Consider the following 19725-nt stretch of genomic DNA (forward strand, 5'->3'; position numbering starts at 1 on the left):
AATTTTTTTAGATTATAATTAAATTTTTTTATTATATTTATTTCAATTTTCTATACATTTTTTTTCCATATAAAATATCATGTATTAGTATTATATTGTAAATCTAAGCAATAGTTAAATTATTATTATAATATTTAAATAAGAAAAAAGAGAGTTTCGAATTCCAAAAATAGAGAAAAGATTTTTTTCATATTTCTTTTTTTATATTTATTACTTTGCACATACTTTGTCATATATGCATATAACAAATCAAAAGAGATTTGTTATATAGAAAAGAAAAGCATCGATTGACGAAGAAACGCGTCAACATTTTCGTTTTACTCTTTATAAATAATATTAAATTTTAAATTCAGATGAATTTAACAATTTTTTGATGAAAAGGTACAAAATTTTAAATTCAATTTTGAATAAAAAAATATTTGGGTAATGATGTAAAAATTAAATAAATTATAACAAATATGAATTTCTAATTTGACTCAATAATTATACTTTACAATTTGATATTACTGGAAAGAAGAATAAGATTTTCTTTTGAATAGGAATTTATAGTACGTCCGAAAAATTTACAATTTAGTTTATTAAAAATAAATATTGATTTAATAAAATAAAAATAGATTATTTATTATATTTTTAGTATTTATGTGCACTATTAATTAAAAACACATTAAAAACGCATAAAAAAAATTCATTTAAGAAATGTTCAAAATCTTACATAATTTTTATATCAATGATTTTGCATATTTATGATACTTAAAGAAATTATATCTTTCAATTTTCAATAGTTAAAAAAATAATTACAGATCTAAATATGTGGCTATAAAAAATATTTGTATATATTCTTATTTTTTAATAATTGCTTTGTTATCATGTTCTATATTTTATTTTCATATTATTTATATTAATTTTTAATATAATATATGAAATTTTATATTTTGATATAAAATGATATATAAATATAATAGATATATTTGAATTTAATTAATATTCAAATGTTATAATAAATATATTGGTATGCGAATACTTTTTATAGCCATTGTATATATGTTTTTAAAATTTTTTGTATTAATTTGTTATTTGAAGCTTTTCTCATAAATAGTAACACTGTAATAATAAGTTGATTTTATATATGTAATTTGTATATATTTAAAAATTGAAGAAATGGTTAAATACAAGTTGAAAATCTTTTCTATATGATTAATACTACATACCTAACTGTAAAGTTAAAATATCCTATCTAGTTTTTTTTCATTTTTCATGATTTATTCTAATATTTGAAATTTCATATGTATGTTATTTTTCAAAAGTTACAAAGTTTTGAGTATTTTGTATCTACAAAACTTCAGAAAACTGCAGATTTCTTGAATATCTGGAAATACTAGATAGTTTATTTTAACGACAAAATGACAAAATAATATCATAATAATAAACAGATTTCATTTAAATAAATTCTTCATACTTTCAATAATCAATGAACTAATTATACACAGATTTAAATATATTTTTAAAATATTTTATATCATTTCATTATTAAAAACTTTTCCTGTACAGATAATATTATATAATAATAAACAGATTCTATATGAATGATTCCTCTGACTTTTAATATATTTTCATAATCCTTTATATCCTTTATATTATTAAAACCTTTAAAAGTTTAAGAAATAAAGAAATAAAACCATGTACAACAATGAGACGCGTTTCATTGGAAATATATAGAACGCAAAAGCGTAAAACGCAGAGCAGTGAATACGCGAAATTAATTATTTCACAGAGCACGTGACACGAATCAATGGAAATATTTTATCGCGTAAAAACAAGCAACTTTTCTGCCCATTCTTTTATAGAATTGTTTTATAGAAAATATGAAACATAATAGAATCCATAAATTCTGCCGTATGTCTACATTTCATGATATACAGAGTCTAGAAACACTTTTCAAGCATTTCATCAATCATTCTGTCAAATGCATAAATAAATTTCAAACATACATTACCGATCAAAAATTGGAATCACTTCTCTTTTTAATATTGAACATTTTTTTATTTTAATATAATTTATAAAATTAGATATCATAGTATTTTCATTTATTTTGATAGATTTTTAATGAAAGTTTTTAAAACTTAACCTAACTTGATCTTACCTGTTAACTATGTTTGACAAATATGAAGAAATGATGATTTTTTTATATTATGACAATATACCATATTTATTATAGAAAAAAAAGAATTATTTTATATTATTTAAATTAAAAATTTTAATGAAACTTAAAATATATTTGTAAATTTGAGACATTTAAAAACATTTTAAAATATAAAATAACAATTAAATAAAAAGAGAACAATAAAGTGAAAAATTCACTAAAAAAAATTCACATAATGTGATTGATAAATATAAAATATTTACAAAAATGCTTTGTTATATTTAATTTTTTAAGTACTTTGAATAAATAAATTTTTTCTTTTTGTAGAAACAAACTTTATTATTTTTTTGTATTTAATTTTTCTTATTTTATTTTATTAAAGAGAATATATTTTTTAATTTAATTAAGAAATTTCAGCAATAAAATTATTCATTTTTCGAAGAAAAATCTATTCAGTAAAATTTAATTTAATTTTACAATAAATACAGTCTTAATTTTAATTATAAATTTCTGTTACACAATTAACAGGTTAAGTATTTGGATTTCTTAGAAAACATTAGTGATTCCAAATTTTTTCTGTTTTACATATAAGTAATTTATCGACGAACTTGTGCTAATCGAATTCTTCGTAATTTAACCTAATTGGGTCCTATCGTAAATCCATCTCAGAAAACACACTTCACATATTCACATGTTCGTCTCAAAATGAAAGAAAAAAAAAAAAATAAAAATTACAATAATTATATTATATACTCGTATTGTACACACACTATATTAAGAAAAAAGCTTCAATTCTTTCTAAAGCTTTATTTCAACTTGTCCAATAATATCTATTATACTACATGTCACTCGGTGAACGGAGGTGGGTCACTGGCCAAAACAAACGTCACTTTTACATCTTCGACATAATCCATGCATCAAGTATATTCTTCAATTCTAATAAAATAAAAAAATAAAAAAAAAAAACACTTGAAATTAAACTTATCTTTTTTCTTAAATGGTCCTTTCCATTCTTCTTCTCACGAGTCACAAAGTAAATACATTGCATAGACGATCCATCATAGATGATCACCTCATATTCATTTTCTTTTAATAACCCTGTATTGCTAATGTATCAGTTAAGAATTTTCAATATGTCTTTTCAAATTCTTTTAGATCACTACAGGGTTATTTTAAACGCGTTTCAAAAATCAAATTTCTCCTCTCGATTAATGTGATATTTAATTCACTGATACAGCATTTTTGTGGGTGTCACGTAAGAAGAGACCCAATAAAGAAAAGACGCATACCAGAGGATGCCTTCTTGCTTCGTTTTCGAGTTCTGCCTCGCATCTTGATACCTCAAATCTTCATCGTCGAAAATCCTCCTTTCGAAGAAGGATCTCATATTGCTCCATAGTCTGTACGGTAGAAACGCGAGATGAGCTATTTCTTGGTTGTCCACAAACGCGTAACAGGAAGCGACCACGTCGTCTATCAATACCGTTCCTTCGGTCGTCAGAGGAGCGAAGATGCCCTCTTCGAGAATTAGTTGATTGTCGATCACTTTGTCCCATCTAAGACGATGTTGCACTTCAATTTCATTGGATGGATCTCTCACTAAGATTTTGTCGCCTAATCGAACTCTGCCGGCAAATACAGTTGATCTACCCTCAACAGGAACTAAATGAGCCGGTGTAAGAGTGAGTATACGGCCAGATTCAGTAGTTAATTTAACAAATTGTCGCCTTTCGGTTAAAGATCTGTCGAGAAAGGCTATTACTTCGCTGTACACGATGTCACCATTAGAATCGAGCGCCGCGATACGGTCGCCAAGTTGAACTTGATCTAGTCTCTTCATTGAACCGTCTGAAGTTCGCACTAAGCTCTTGCCTGGGAAGCAACCTCCGGATTTCGCTGCAGACGAGGATTCTGAAAATGGATTGAATAATTAGGTTAGTTTGAATATTTGGTAATTTTTTTACACGAGAAACAAAAGTTTTTATGTATCATTTTATATTTTATGTGCTCTTTACTTTTAATAATACATTTAATATAAATTACTTTTATAACTATAGTAGGTTATATATGATGCAATTTTTTTTTAGCAAAATATTTACAGAATATGAGATATAGAATAAAATAGCTTTATTTTTGTTATATTGTTCTATTTTCATCTCATTTCATATAATGCAAACTTAAATTTATTAAAAAAGAAATTATAAATTATTTATAATTTAATAAATAAATTTAATAAATTTCAATTTTTTATTTTGTATTTTTTTGATCTTTAGAATTAATGAATATATTGTTAGGATTACTTATATATAACAAAATTTTTAATAAAACAAAAGATTTTTTTTAAATTTTTCAATATAAAAAGAAATTTTTAAATGCAATCGTAAAAGCATAAAATTTGTTAAAATTTTGACAGAACAAAGAAAAATATATAGAATAAAACATTTGTAATAAAATGCCATAATGAAATTCATAATCACCATTATTATAATTATAAATTATAAATTATAAATTATCTTAGAATATATTTATATTTATCTATTCAGAATAATATTAGTAGAATTTTAGCAAAATAATTTTTATTTAAAATAGTTAAATAAATCTTTAAACTAAAATAAATTTTTTATTTGAATTGCTCTTAAACCAATAATTTCTTTATTTATGGATTTTCTATTTTTTGTATGACATATTTTTATTAAAATAAATTACTTTATTTTTATAATATTAATATTAATATTATTAATATAATATTATTATTAAATATTATTATTATTAAATAATATAATATTAATATTAAAATTAATAATTTAAATAATATAAAAATTGAAATTAGCTATGAATAGCTATGTTATTGATATTGATTTGTTTAAATTAATTTTTATTTTATAATTACCAAGACTTGTCAAAAATCTATTTTCTTCATAAATTATTATGAATTTAAAATATCTCAAATTCAATTTCAAGTTTCAATTTCAAGATCCTTTGAGGAAATAAAATATAAAACAATCTTTGGACAGTTAAAATTATAATGATAGAAATTTTAATGAATATCATATCATGAATATCATTTTTTTATTCTTAGTATCTGTTACAATTATAATCTATAAGGAATATTCACAATTTGTACCATATATTTACTATTTCAATTTCTTTCTTGATTAAAATATTTTGTCATATTTAGAAATTTAAATTTAAACATAACTATATAATGAATTGTTTATAGTAAAATATAATTAAATAAATATATCATTAAGTAATAATATTAAAAATATTAAATATTAAATATAATATTAAATATTAGAAATAAAGTGATTTCAAAATATTATATGATATAAATATAAATCAATATAAACATTATACATACATTACACATACATAATATAAATATAAAATATATTAATTATATTTATAATATAAATTATAATATATATTAATTATATTTATAATATAAATTTTTAAAGAAAAATATTTAACAATGTTCAAATTTATATTTAACAATTTCAAATTTATATTTATTTCAAAAATTTAAATTTAATTAATTAAACATATAATCAATTGTTCGTAAAATATAATTAATAAAAAATATATTATATGTATATCGAAAAAATAAAATGATTTCAAAATATATATCAATTTTAAAAAAATTGACAGTTATATTAAAAAAATATATTATTTTAATAATTACATATATATATTATATATAATATAATTATATATAATATTTATATTATTCATATCGAATAGTATTTAATTTTTTATTTTCTATTAATTTATGTTTTTATTTTATAAAATATATATATCTCAATTTCTTAATTTTTTTTGCTTGAGTAATTTTACAAATCCTAATTGAAAACATCCTTTTTGCACATAAGATTCCTAAGATAGAAGAAATTGACAATTGAATCGGAGAAAAGAAATGAATGAAAATGAAATATTATGTGTTCTTAATATCAATTCTGAAACGATTCAACTGTTGAAACAGCGTAGAAATATTAGAAGAGAATTCCATATTGAATTTTCCAGCATGCTGAATTTAAAAACGTAACTCTTTTCATCGCGCGTTTGATTGTTATAAATTATTTATTAAACGTTGATTGTTATTATATTATATATTTAATTAATGTTTGTAGTATAATCTAAAACCAATTAATTTTTATAGTATATAAAATAACTTTAGGAAAAACAGATTAAATGATCTCGTAGAAATATTAAATATTAAATCTAGTAAATATTATAATTGATTATCGCAAAACTATTAATTTAATTTTTTAATCTCTTATTATGTACTTAATATATTCAATATTTACATATTGGAATGAAGAATGAAATTTTATAGAAAAGAAAAAAAACCAGATTATTTTTAATTTAATCTTTTAATTTAGATTAACTTTACTTATATTCTTAAGTATATAATTACTTTGAATATTTTTTCATAAATAGATTTCATATTAATAATAATTCTAATTAATTTTTTTACATATGATGTTTAAAAATTAAATTTTTTTATTTTTTTACATATGTTATTAACATTTCATACTCGATATAATGCAATACCTACATATCATACAATATCTTAATTACTTATTAAATAACAAAATAATATATATTTGTACGTAAATATGATTAAGAAATTGTTTAATTTCTTATTAAAAAACATTCAATTAGAAAAATATTTTTTATGATGTTATCTTATTTTTAACATCATATTTTTTATGATGATATCTTATTTCTAACATCTATATCAATTTTCAATCATATCAGTTTTTTTGAGATCATAATCAATTAAATAATTTCATCATTAGTTGTTATATGTATTGTTTATAATTATAACTTTTCTGACAAAAAATATAACATAATGTTAATATAATATAATGATATGTACCTTGGTTAATTGTATAATTCCGTTAATTAAAAGAAAACATTTCATTTTGTTTAAAATGAAAGATATGAAAACATTCAAAAGTTTAAAAATGCTATGTAACATTAAATTAAATTAATACAGTTGATAATAATAAAAATTTTTTATGTTAAAGACATTTTATTTTTTTTTAAATAAATGAATTATTATTGTAAATTGAAATAATAAATATATAAGATCTTAACATATTTATGAAACAATCTTTAGAGAATCAATATTAAAATAAACATAAAATTATTATACAGAAATATTGGTTTATTTATTTATATTATATACAATTTAAATTTACGTTAAATGAAGCGAAACAGAAACAGAACAAGCATGGAAATGAAATAGACATAGAGATGCTGAAATCGTAAACGAGATAAACTTAATAAGAAACTCTGAAACAGTCTACTGAATTCACTTATTCGTCATAATCACTACCCATTTTTTTTCTTGTTGCAAGCAGAGATCTTTCATGATTCATTCAAATAAACAATAGGTTATGATATATGAATGGTATGAATGATATCATTATTCATTAATATTATTATTATAATGAATTTCAATATTCAATAATATTATTCATAAAACGAGCACATAAATTATTTTCATTAAAAATGGAATTAAATTCAATCGTAGTATATACGAATCCGAATTAGTATTATATTTAATTTCACGAATTTTTTATTGTTAGAATATTTTTATAATTATATTTAGAATAATTAGGATTAATTAGGATAATATAGGATTAATAAATATATTCATCATTAGAAATTCGATTCCAAAGATCAAAGTGAATATAAAAATGTCATTTATTAAATTAAGAATAATTTAATTTTGCATTAAATGAAGCGAGTGAAGCGATATATTATTGTGACAAAAATAGTATCGTTTTATTTTATTTATTTCTCGCTTCATCAATTGATTACATATAATAAATTACAGATATATTACTTATAATAAATAATAAATAATTATATAATAATTAATAAATAAACTTTAATTTGATATTTTTGTATACCAATTTTTGTATTTATTTCTCTAGACTTTCTAATCTGTAGACTTGATCTTCCAAAATATTCTAAATTTACTTTGCTTTAAGTAAAATCATTTTAAAAATTCAGTTGCAAAAAATTTATTATAATATCCGTTTTTAAAACAAATCATTGAAACTATAATTTATAGTGAAAAATTAAATAAACATTAACATATAAAAAATCTTTTTCTACATTATATAATAAAATATATATATTCCTTATCCAAATAAGTTTTTAAAAATTTTGATAACATCCTCTTTTGGAAAAAAAACATGGATCATTCTATCTTATTATGCTGAAAGGTACATTTCTATGTATATTTTCATTACATATATTTCAGTGTCTTTTCACATTATATTACATCATAATTTGAATTTGAGAAATGTTTTTCTTCTGAAAATTATCTCTAGATAAATAATTTGAATAAAAAAATTGGAATAGAGAAAAGAAGTAGAAGATTATTCATGAGATTAGTTGATAGATCGTTGATGAAATATGGGTTGAGTATGGCATTGATTGGAAGGAAGTTTAGAGGAGATTGCGAGAAAAATGGAGCAAAATAGCGATTGAATGAATGCACGAAAGAGATCGGATAAGTTGATTAAATCTTAGATAATGAATGAGAATGATGAGTATAGATATTAGATACACTGGATCAGAGTATAGATATTAGATATACTGTGATCCAATTTTCATCAAAACTATATTTTTTATGATAGGGAAGAGTCATATATTATTGGTGGAATAGTTTCGTTTCACTTGATATTTACAGATTTACGGATATTTATATTTTATTTGAAATGACAAATGAGTATAAAGAAATATCGATATCATACTATATGAAATCATATGCAAATGTTGACGAATTTTCATTTAAATTGAAAAAAATATATTATAATCACTTTATTCACGTCATCACGTATATTATCGCGCGACAAAAACATATTTTCATGTATTTGAAGTACTTTATTTCCATATAAGCTTAAAAATAGAAAATTGCTTATATAGGATGATAGACAAAGTATTTAATGACAAATTCACAATGTAAAATTTCATAACTTTCTGACTGAAAAATAAGAAGATAAGATATACAGCCGATTAACAAAGTGTAATAAAAATAGTGAGATAGTTTTGAAGGATGGATTTTAATTATTAAAATGCAAATATATATATATATTTATTAAAAATTTGAATTATAAGTATTTTAAATTTGTGAATTTTAAACAAAGTGAGACGGAAATAAAATGAAATTCTTCTGTCTCTGTTGCACTATCGTCGCACTCTCTTCTTATGCTTTTTAACGCGAATTTAAAATGCTTATAATTTGTTAATAAATATGTGAATACATATATATAAGCTTTTTCATCATTTTGATCCATCCATCAAATCTATTAAGGATAGATGTCCGAATCTAAGAATGTTTTATATTTTTATAAATACCACATATAACATTTTTATAAATATAAATCAATATTATATAAGATTGTAAAATTATTAATATAAAACATCATAAATAAAGTATTTCAATTTAAGAATATCAATTGATAAATAAGTCATAATAATATATTCATAATATTTGGAATATTTTTAGGATGTATAAGCCAAAACAAAAATTTACATTCAAAATAAATATATGTAAAAATTTTGTTCAAGGCTTATTTGTTCATAATAAATTATGAATAATTTAAGTTTGCGTTAAATAAAATGAGATAAAGATTGAATGATACGATACGATAAAGATAAAATTGTCTTCATTTCATTTCGTTTCATGCAACCAAATTATAATTTAATAAATAAATCTTAATTGATATTTTTGTATAACAACTTTTATGTTTATTTTGATTTCTAGAATCGATTCCAATATGTTCCACGAACATGTTTTATTTAATATATTCAATTATTGACAAAGTAAGAGCTCAAAAATTATAATTTTAAAAGAGAAAAATGATTTGAATATTAAATCAAAATATCAAATTGATATTTATGGTTTGAAAATTCATTTATAAAATTTTATTAATAAAAAATATAAATATTTTTAATTTTTTAAATAGCATATTATATTTTTGTATTTCTAGTAAAATAAGATATTTAGACAATTTTTATGATCCTTAAAAAATGTCATTTAATAATCATAATAAATAAAAGAGTAAATAACGAATCTTACAAAATATAATAAATTAATAAAGAATAAAATAATTTTAATTTTAAAAAATTAATTAACTATAATAAACAAAAGACTGAAAAACATAGAAATAATTATACATATAATAGATTGTTCTGTATGCTTATTAATGAGATATAATTGATCAAAACTACATATACAAGAAATTGAACACTAATTCCTAATATGAAATTTCAACACGTTAATCTCAAGCTATGATAATGTTTATTCAATTAATGAGATATTTTTGCAAATATAATAACAATTATTATTAAAATTCCGTTTTAATTAAATTCTTTTTTGTTTTTATCATTATTTTTATCAAAATTTTTTTTCATTTGAGAGGATAAGATCTCTGTAAACATAATGTAATTAAAATAATAGTCAAAAATAATAGTCAATAATAGAAAAGAAATGATAATGATATTTAATAAAGAAAAAAAGTATATATTTTTTAAATTGTTCATTTTTAAAAATAAATTTAGAAATTTAAATTTAAATTTCATAAAATTCGAATCTGATTATAATAATGGTAATAGAATATTATTGATTGGTAATATTAGTTGATAATATAGTTTGAATGACACAATGAAAATTTCGAATCTTCCAAAGTTTTCAAAACTTTCAAAACTTTTAAAATTTTCAAAACGAATTTTCAAAACGATATATTTTCAATATGATCAAGATTTTCCTAAGTTTTAGAAATAACTTCAAACCATATTCGGAACGATTCGAGTTTTCATGTTCCATATAAATTTCGAATTATTTTTAAATTTTTCAAAATTAAGATATAATCCTACGACATTTAAGATCAAAATTACAATTAGGAAAATTATAATTTTCTAAAACATATAATTATCTAAAACACAATAAACAAAATAATTTGGTAAATATACAAACACTGATTCATTTGTTAAATTCTGAAAGAAAGAAAGGAAGGAAGAAAATTCAAGAAGATCTCAAAAGTAAAATTCTCTATCAAAAGAACAAAATTTATACGAAAATTTAAATTAAATTCTGATCTTATTGAGAGCTATTATATGCAAGCTATCATTCAAGGATGCTGTAATATGTATCAAAAATATAATAGTTTCTATAAAATTATGCTTAATGTATTCATAATCAATAATTCTGCAATTAATGAAGATAAATTATTTATATTGCATAGATCCCATCTCGTGACGGTATTCTTAATAAAAAAAAACTAGTAAACAATATATCAAAGAATATATCTACTTTACCTTTAATAAAAAAAAAACTAAAAAAAATTCGCGTGATCTTTTAAATTTTTTTGAAAAAAAAATCTTTAAATTTTTATTATTGCAATTAACATATGGAAAAACTCTGCAGTTTGGTATGCACTCGAAATCAATAAAAATTTTTTTAATAAGAATCTCTATCATCGACAAGTTATGTTATCGTATTACTTACCATCAGCCGATTAATAGATTTTGTAGCGCTAATATTGACTAATAAGCTATAAATTAGCGTTTTGTTATCGACTAGTAAACTATTAATCGGTTTTTTCTAAATTTATTAAAAATCTGTTTAAAAAATTGTTAAACATTCACACTTATATTATCAATTATAATAATATGTTATTTATTTTCTCAAAGTTATTACAATCTCAAAAATGAATCTTAACAATGAACGTGAGGTATTTTCAGATCATTTGTTAGAACATTTAATTACTTGTTGGACAATGATGAGAGTGATATTGATATTCGAAGATGTTTGTTTAAATTACTTCTACAATAGATTTAAATTGAAAAATGATAATGATATAGATATTGATATAATCGATAATATTTGAATAAAATAATATCTTAAATATTTATTTTATTTCACATTTTTATATGATAGTAAAAAAAATAGAAAATCATCGATATTATCAAAGAATTTAAGTTTGAAGATTGATTTGTATATATCCGTTTAATTCACAGTCGATAAAAATTTTTGTTAGACTCATACCAGACTTATACATAATTAATTTCAAAATCTAATTTATCAATCAATCTATGACATTTGCAATTGTCAAATATATCTTATTAAATTATCCTAAATAGTAAAAGTACTTTTGCAATTAATATCAGATTTGTAGAACCAAATATGAAAATCTTGGACCAATATTAACAATATCTTTTTAAATTATAAATTAAATATTATAAATTAAATTATTAATTTAAAATCGTTAAAAGAGATGTATATATGTTTTCATTTCTATTTTTAAAATGTTCATAATGATTTGACTAATAACAATGAATCAAATCAAATTCAGTCTATATAATAAATATCTCAAAAATTTTTCAGAAAATTTAAACATTTAAAAGAGAATCTATCGAAAAATCAAACGTTAGAATCTTCTATAGTGCAAAAATCGATTTAGAAAAAACAATATATTTTTATCTATCTATACAAAAAATAAATTGCAGGATTATTTAAAGTTTTAAAAAAAACGTTATTGTAAGAAGACATAACAAGAGAAAAATGAATTTATCGAGAAAAATCTATCGAAAAATCAGGAACAGAATTATCTAAGTCTAAGGAATCGATCGATCTAGCAAAAAGAATGGATTTACTAATTGTAATTCATCTAAGTCGAATCGAAAACATAATAAAAAAAAAAAATAAATAAATTTATCGAAAAATTTATCGAAAAATCAAGCGCAGCACCTAAAGAATCGATTGATCTTCGAGAAAAAAAAAAAAGATCGTAGACGAAAAGATAGATGAAGGCGTGGAAATTATGATACGCGTGGCTCGCGTCCATGGATACCCTTTTCTCTTAACCGACCATTCTCTTCGAGGACTATGTGGTCTCTCGAATATCGTTCTTTCGGCTCGTATCGATTTCGCGGCGATTGTTACGCCGGCATCTAATTTGAGCCGACAGGCGCGCCTAGATTTATTGACATTTATTTTGAAACTCGAGCCTTAACCGACCGAAGGAACGAGCCTGCACCTCCGATTGCTCGAAGGTTCGGTATTTCTTCTTTTTTTTTAGCTTTTTCTCTTTTTGTCGATTGTCTTGAGAAATTCGTTCACGGGACATTTTTGTGAACATTCTTCGTGTTGTCGCGTGATGAAATTTGGAAATCCGATAAGAGGATCGATTCAAGATCGGATAGCATAGATGAGTCGTTTTGCTGATAGGTCAGTGTCTCTCAACCTGTCGCATGAATCGTAAGTAATGTTACTGATTTCTCGATATTTTTAAGAGATTAGATTATATTTCTCAAGAATTCGCAAAAAATTAAATAAATATTGCAAAATTTATATAAATATTTATATTTTTTGAAATAACGTTAATGGTACTAAAAAGATAAGAAAAGTTTAAACTAAATATTTTTTCTGTCTAATTTATCTAAAATTTATCAAAATGAAAAACATTAAGTATAATATAAATTTTGAATTTAAAATTTTTGCATATTTTGATTTTTTGTTTTAAAATAATTCTTGAAAAGCTTCAATCTAGATGTTTCTTTTTTTTTTTGTAATAAAATTTATAGTTATAAAAAATTTCGTTTTGAGTATATTGTTGGCTTGATCGTATATAGAATAATAATAAATGAATGAGATTCGTAATTTTTCTAGATTTAGATTTTTCGAGGAATTTTTAAGAAAGAATTTTTAAAAAAAAACAGTAACGATTCAATATTGATTCACATAAATTTTTATTAATTGTGAAAATCTATGACAGATATCTAAGCTATGGCCAAATATATGTAATTTTATTTATTAATATCAGCTAATTTATCAACTGGTGGTAAATAAAAATGATACAATATAATTTTTATTTTTAATAATATATATTGTATAATAGTTTTTGTCTAACTAAAACTTATTTTTAATGTTAATATATGTGAATGTTTTAATTCTGAATATCCAGAAACTAATTGAAATAAAATATTACTATTTCAGAAGCCAATAAAAATATCGATTTTATTTTTCCTTCTTTTTGATTATAAATAATATATTTGATATAAATAATATAAAAAAACTAATTTTTCATTATATAATAAATTCTTAGAAATTATTAAAAAATAAGAATGAATTCTATATTAAAAAAAAATTTCTATTTATTTTATTTATATAGTATTATATAATCTAATCTAGTAAGTTTTTAAAAATTGTATGTTATGAATTTGAATTACGATATTATTACAAACAAATGTATTGTATACATCTTTGTGATTATATATTCTATTATATTTGAAACATTTATATTAAAATAGTATTTAATAGTAACACTAAGATATTTTACAATTTGTTTATTGAATTTTATATTTTTGTTTTTTATATATAGAATTTATACTTTTTTTTAAATCTCTATTTATTTATGTCTTTTTTATTTTTTTCCTATTTTCATTTATTTTTACTAATCAAAAATTGAGAAATTATTATTTTCATTAATTTTATTAAGTTATTATATAACATATTTCTATTACATAATAAATAATAAAAATTGAACTAATTTAATATAGAAATATTTATATATAGATACATTATAATCTATAATTAATATATTTCTAGAATTATTAAATTTTCATATATTTAATAATATTTAATATATGTATAAAAAAAAAATTTTTTTCTTTTTAATAAAAACATAATACATGTTTACATTTTACGATCCATAATTAAAGATATATTAATATTGATCAATTTTCAAAAATTCAATTCAAAATACTTAATTTCATTTTTTAATTATTCAAAAAATGATATAGAATAATTGTTTCTTATTATCTTTTATAGGTTTTGATATATCCGTGATTAGATATATTTCACAGTAAGCATGCTCGTAGAATAACTTCTTTTGATCATTTTCTACAATACCCCGAAGATGTATCGAAGTCGGTAAAATAGATAACTTCTTCTTGTGGAAGAGCTAGTGGCGCAATAAGTGAATTATTGAATAGCAGTGGTACTCTATCATAATAATAATAAATTCAAGAAGAATAAGAATAAAATATAATAAAAAGTATTACAGTAAGTAAAAGCATATATGTATAAATATTCTTGTCTGAAAAAAATAATTCTTTCTTCTCTTCATTTTTTATTTAATAATTTTATTCGAATTTTGAATTTGAATTATCACAATTATACATATTAATTCATTGAATTTTATCATGATATTTATATATAATTATACTTTATTAAATTAATTCATTATATATTATTAAAATTAATATAAAGAAATTAAATAAAATTTATTATATGGTAAAATTGTTTTTCTCTATTTAATAAGAAAACGAAAAAAAAAAAACAAAACAAAATATATAATATAAATAATTTTTTATAAGTAATTTCTATTTTAATATTAAAAATTTCTATTATAATTTAAATAAAATTGTATTTAAAAAAAATTTGAGCATAAAAAATTAAATTCAATAATTAAATTCTATACTAATTGTATTATAGTTTTGATTTTCTACTAACTATTTAGTTTGCCATATTTTACTAACCATTTCATTTATTTATTTCAATGAATATTTTATATAACTATTATATGGCTTAGAATATATATATATATATATATGTTTACTTATGTTATATATAACATAAGTAAACATATTATATATTATATGTTTCTCTAATATGTAATGAAAAGAAAATAAATTGATATGATTTTCAAAAATCTAATTATATCGTAATCGATATCGTTTCCTAATGATAAAATAGCAATATCCGGATATAGTAAATAGTGCGCGCGATTTAAAGAAATTTAAAGAAAAATTAGGTGATCAAACTGACTATATATAATGTCTTTACATAATTCGTTTATTAGCTAACATTATTTCATTGTAACAGATGAATAATCGTGACGAGGCGGAATATCGAAATGCATGTTTTCGATATTGTCGATTGAAATGTCAATTAATAGCGATAATACGATTTTTCAAAATCGATAATTACATTTAGATGCCTTCAATATAAATAAATAAAATCATGTTATCATTATCTATAAGTTGATGCTATTGTTGTCATGTTTCTCTAATAATAGCTTATTGTTCTTGGAATCGTCATTTTGAATATGTGTAAATATTTGAAATATAAAATATTATATATATAAAGAAATAATATCTTTTAATAAAAAGAATATTATATTAATAAAATTAAATTATTTTATTAAAATCTAAATAAATAATTAGGATTTTTTTACTTACTGAACAATCAATATTTTAAAAATTAAGAAAAAATAAAGCAATTAAATTATTATATTATTAAGATAAAATTTAAATTTTTTGTTTTTGCATAAATCATCGCAACATTTTTTCAAAATATTTGAAAATGTTATTTCAATTAATGTAATTTATTTATTTTTGTTATATAAGTGATAAAAAGTTATAGTTAATTAGAAACTAATAATATAAAGATTTATTACATTGCAATATTAAAAACTTATTTCTATTATAAAATGTATTATAAAATTATATACTATATGTTATTATATGTACTATTTTATAATATTCTATTATATCTATTTTATTATAAAAAATCAAATATTTTGGAACGACGAAATCCTAAGCAACAAATTATTCATTGATTTCTGTAATATTATTGCTTTAATAGTTCCATCAGAATAAATTTTAATTTTTGATCAAATATATATATAACATATAAAATAAAAATTTTTGAACGATTGTAACTCATTGCTATATCATTTTTTAACATAAATCTATCAACTTTTTTTTTATTTACTTTGATTTTATTAATATATATAGTAATTTTTTTTGAGATATTCTATATATTGTCAATATTAATAAATTGAAAACTAGATTATTTTTCAATCAAGAATGCATCATGTTATTCTGTATGAAAAATAATTCAATTATTGAATAAAATAAAAAACAACTAATATAATACTGACCCGATTTAACAGAACAGTGAATATGCGACCTGGACTCGTAATAGACCCAATCGAAACCAGCTTCGACGGCGAGTCTTGCTAGCATCCCGTATTTCGAGCGATCCCGATCGCTCGTCGTCACATCGACGGCACGTCCTTCGTAATGTAGCGAATCCGTCGCATGTTTTCCCTCCTCGTCCCATCCTTCTGTCACCCTTAACTTCACTCCCGGCCACTGATTCATTACCGAAATAGCGAGAGTGTTCAGCTTCTCCTTGCACCTCTGTAACAAAATACTCTTCGAGTTATTGAAGATAATTTACAAGACTTGACAATTTTAATAGTATCGTGGAATAATTAGTAAGATTTAGTCATTTTAATCGTATCATAGAATAATTTATTAAAGGTTATGTTGTGTTCAAGATGTTCTAAGATGGAGTGTTTTCAATTTGTATGAAGAGAATTTATTTAGAGAAAAGGAAGAATTGCAAGAGATAAAAAAATATGCGAAAATATAATTTATAAATACTGATGTGAAATTGTTATTAATAAAATTCGTTATTCTTTTCATAAATTATAAAATAAATTAGTAGTACAATTTTGTTGGACAAAAGCTTATATAAAAATTTTCATTCATAGCAATTGATAAGAAATTTACAAATTTATTAATTAAACAATTAACAGAACTTTAATGAAAATATTTAAAAGATTATTGTTTTGAAATATTCTATAACAAATTAGCAATAAATTATTTACAAAAATTTTTATTGGTTTCATTATTATACATAATTCAAAATTAACGATCTTATCAAATTATTTCTTATAAGCGAATATTTATATTTCGCTCAACTATGAAGACAATAATTATAAAAAAAATATAAATAAATTTTTTTACATCTTAAATAATTATTAATATTTTATATTTTATTTTAATGTTAAATAATAATAAAATAATATTTTGCTAAAAAATTGAAACATTTAGATGTACAGATACAATAAGAGAAGAACAATTTCATTATAAAGTGTGTTTTTATTATTTAAAATTTATATTGATTTTCTATGATTGATTTTTCAATAAATCCTATTTTAATAATAAATACCGTATAAATAATGAATATTCATACAAAATTTATTGAAAATTGAAATTATTTTAACTATATATTATGTGTATATTTAACGATGATGATAAATTTTGATTTTCTTTGATAGAAGAAGATTAAGAGATTATAGTTGAAATCATTATAACAGAAATGATGAATATATAAGTATATTTATATTATAGAATATATATTACATATTTCAATTAATTAGATCAAAATGTTATGGATAATGATGTGATATAAATAATAACAGATAAATGATAAAAAATTCACACAATTGTATAATGCATTTAAAAAGATAATTCACAATATCTAAGAAATTAAATTATCATAATATTGATATTTTGTCTAAAATATAATTGTTAATTATATTTCAATGAACTTATTTTTCTTATTTATTAAAAAAAATATGTTAAACATATATTAAAATATAAAATAAAACATAAAAAATATGCATACATAAAAAAATGCGTTCAAAAGTATCGAAAAATACACAAGCGCGACCAGATCGACTTTCCAGAACGAAAATCAAACAAGATCCCTTAACTATATCCCTATTATCTCGACAGCCGCGACCGAATTTCCTCTGTCAAAACCATCTCGAACCAATGATTCTCGAAACCTATTAAAGCCGATCTGGCGCGACCAGAGACACCCTCGAGCGCGAGACCAATCCTTCCTCGATTTTCGTTTCCCATCCGTGAAACTCCCTTTTCATCCCAAATATCTCCAACCATCGTTCGAGCCAACTTTTTCCCCGAAGTTTCGCTTAACGCGATTTTCCCGAGCCGGACGAGGATTTCACGCGATTTCACGCGATTTCACGCGGATGCGCGCGAAAAAAGGCGAGCAGGTAAACGAGCAACCCCTGAAAATAGGTGGCGAGAAAACGAATGCGTGTTTTGACTGGACACCAAGCTGGACTTTCAAGGGTCGCGCACCGTGGCGAATCAGGAGGCAAACAGGAGTATAAATACGACCGGTGTCCAGGATTATTCGGTCACACCGATCTTCCTCTCTCTTACTCTTGTTTTCTGCTTTTGAGGAAACCAGATCTTTTTCTCTGTTTCTACGTTTGCCTACCTGGGCGATACGCGAGTAACAGCAGTCAATAGAGCGCGCGAGAAAGTTAAGCAAAGATATCCTTGACTTTGGAAGCTACGGGGATTCGTGTAAATCCTGCTTAAAGTGTTACGGCCGAGTCCTGACAACTTTTGGATTTTTTTTTTTTTTGGGATCTCTGGTCTCTAGAGATTCTTGTGAAATTATACTTGAGTTACTTCATTTATTAAAAGAACGCATAGAAATTGCGTAAATGTTTTTTGGATTAAGAAATTATTGGAGTAAGAGAGTGAAAACTTGTTGTCGAAAAACTGATTTCAATGGAATTGGAATATGTATGCTACTGTTTATGAGTAAATATCTGGATGTTTAGATCGATTTGTTGTAACGATATTTAAACATTATCGAAATTTATTTATTATTTTCTAATTTAGTCGATTTAATAAAAAAAAAAAATTATTTGCGAATATATCAA

General features: G+C 21.5%; 1 protein-coding gene across 1 annotated transcript in view; it reads right to left on the reverse strand.

Annotated features, from left to right (window-relative positions):
- Positions 1 to 2568: 2568 nt before the first annotated feature.
- The window catches only part of hh (hedgehog signaling protein), a 147971-nt gene continuing 130814 nt past the window's right edge, over positions 2569 to 19725 (reverse strand). Inside the window, exons 2-3 of the mRNA XM_012487459.3 lie at positions 17110 to 17371; positions 2569 to 4051 (exon numbers count right to left, since the gene is read on the reverse strand). Of these exons, the coding sequence (XP_012342913.1) occupies positions 3366 to 4051; positions 17110 to 17371 (948 nt within the window). The 3' untranslated portion in view covers positions 2569 to 3365. The remainder of the gene's footprint in view (positions 4052 to 17109; positions 17372 to 19725) is intronic.

The sequence above is a fragment of the Apis florea genome, unplaced genomic scaffold (genome assembly GCF_048593485.1).
Source record: "Apis florea isolate Af1SG1 unplaced genomic scaffold, ASM4859348v1 contig_1789_pilon, whole genome shotgun sequence".
Lineage (NCBI taxonomy): Eukaryota > Metazoa > Arthropoda > Insecta > Hymenoptera > Apidae > Apis > Apis florea.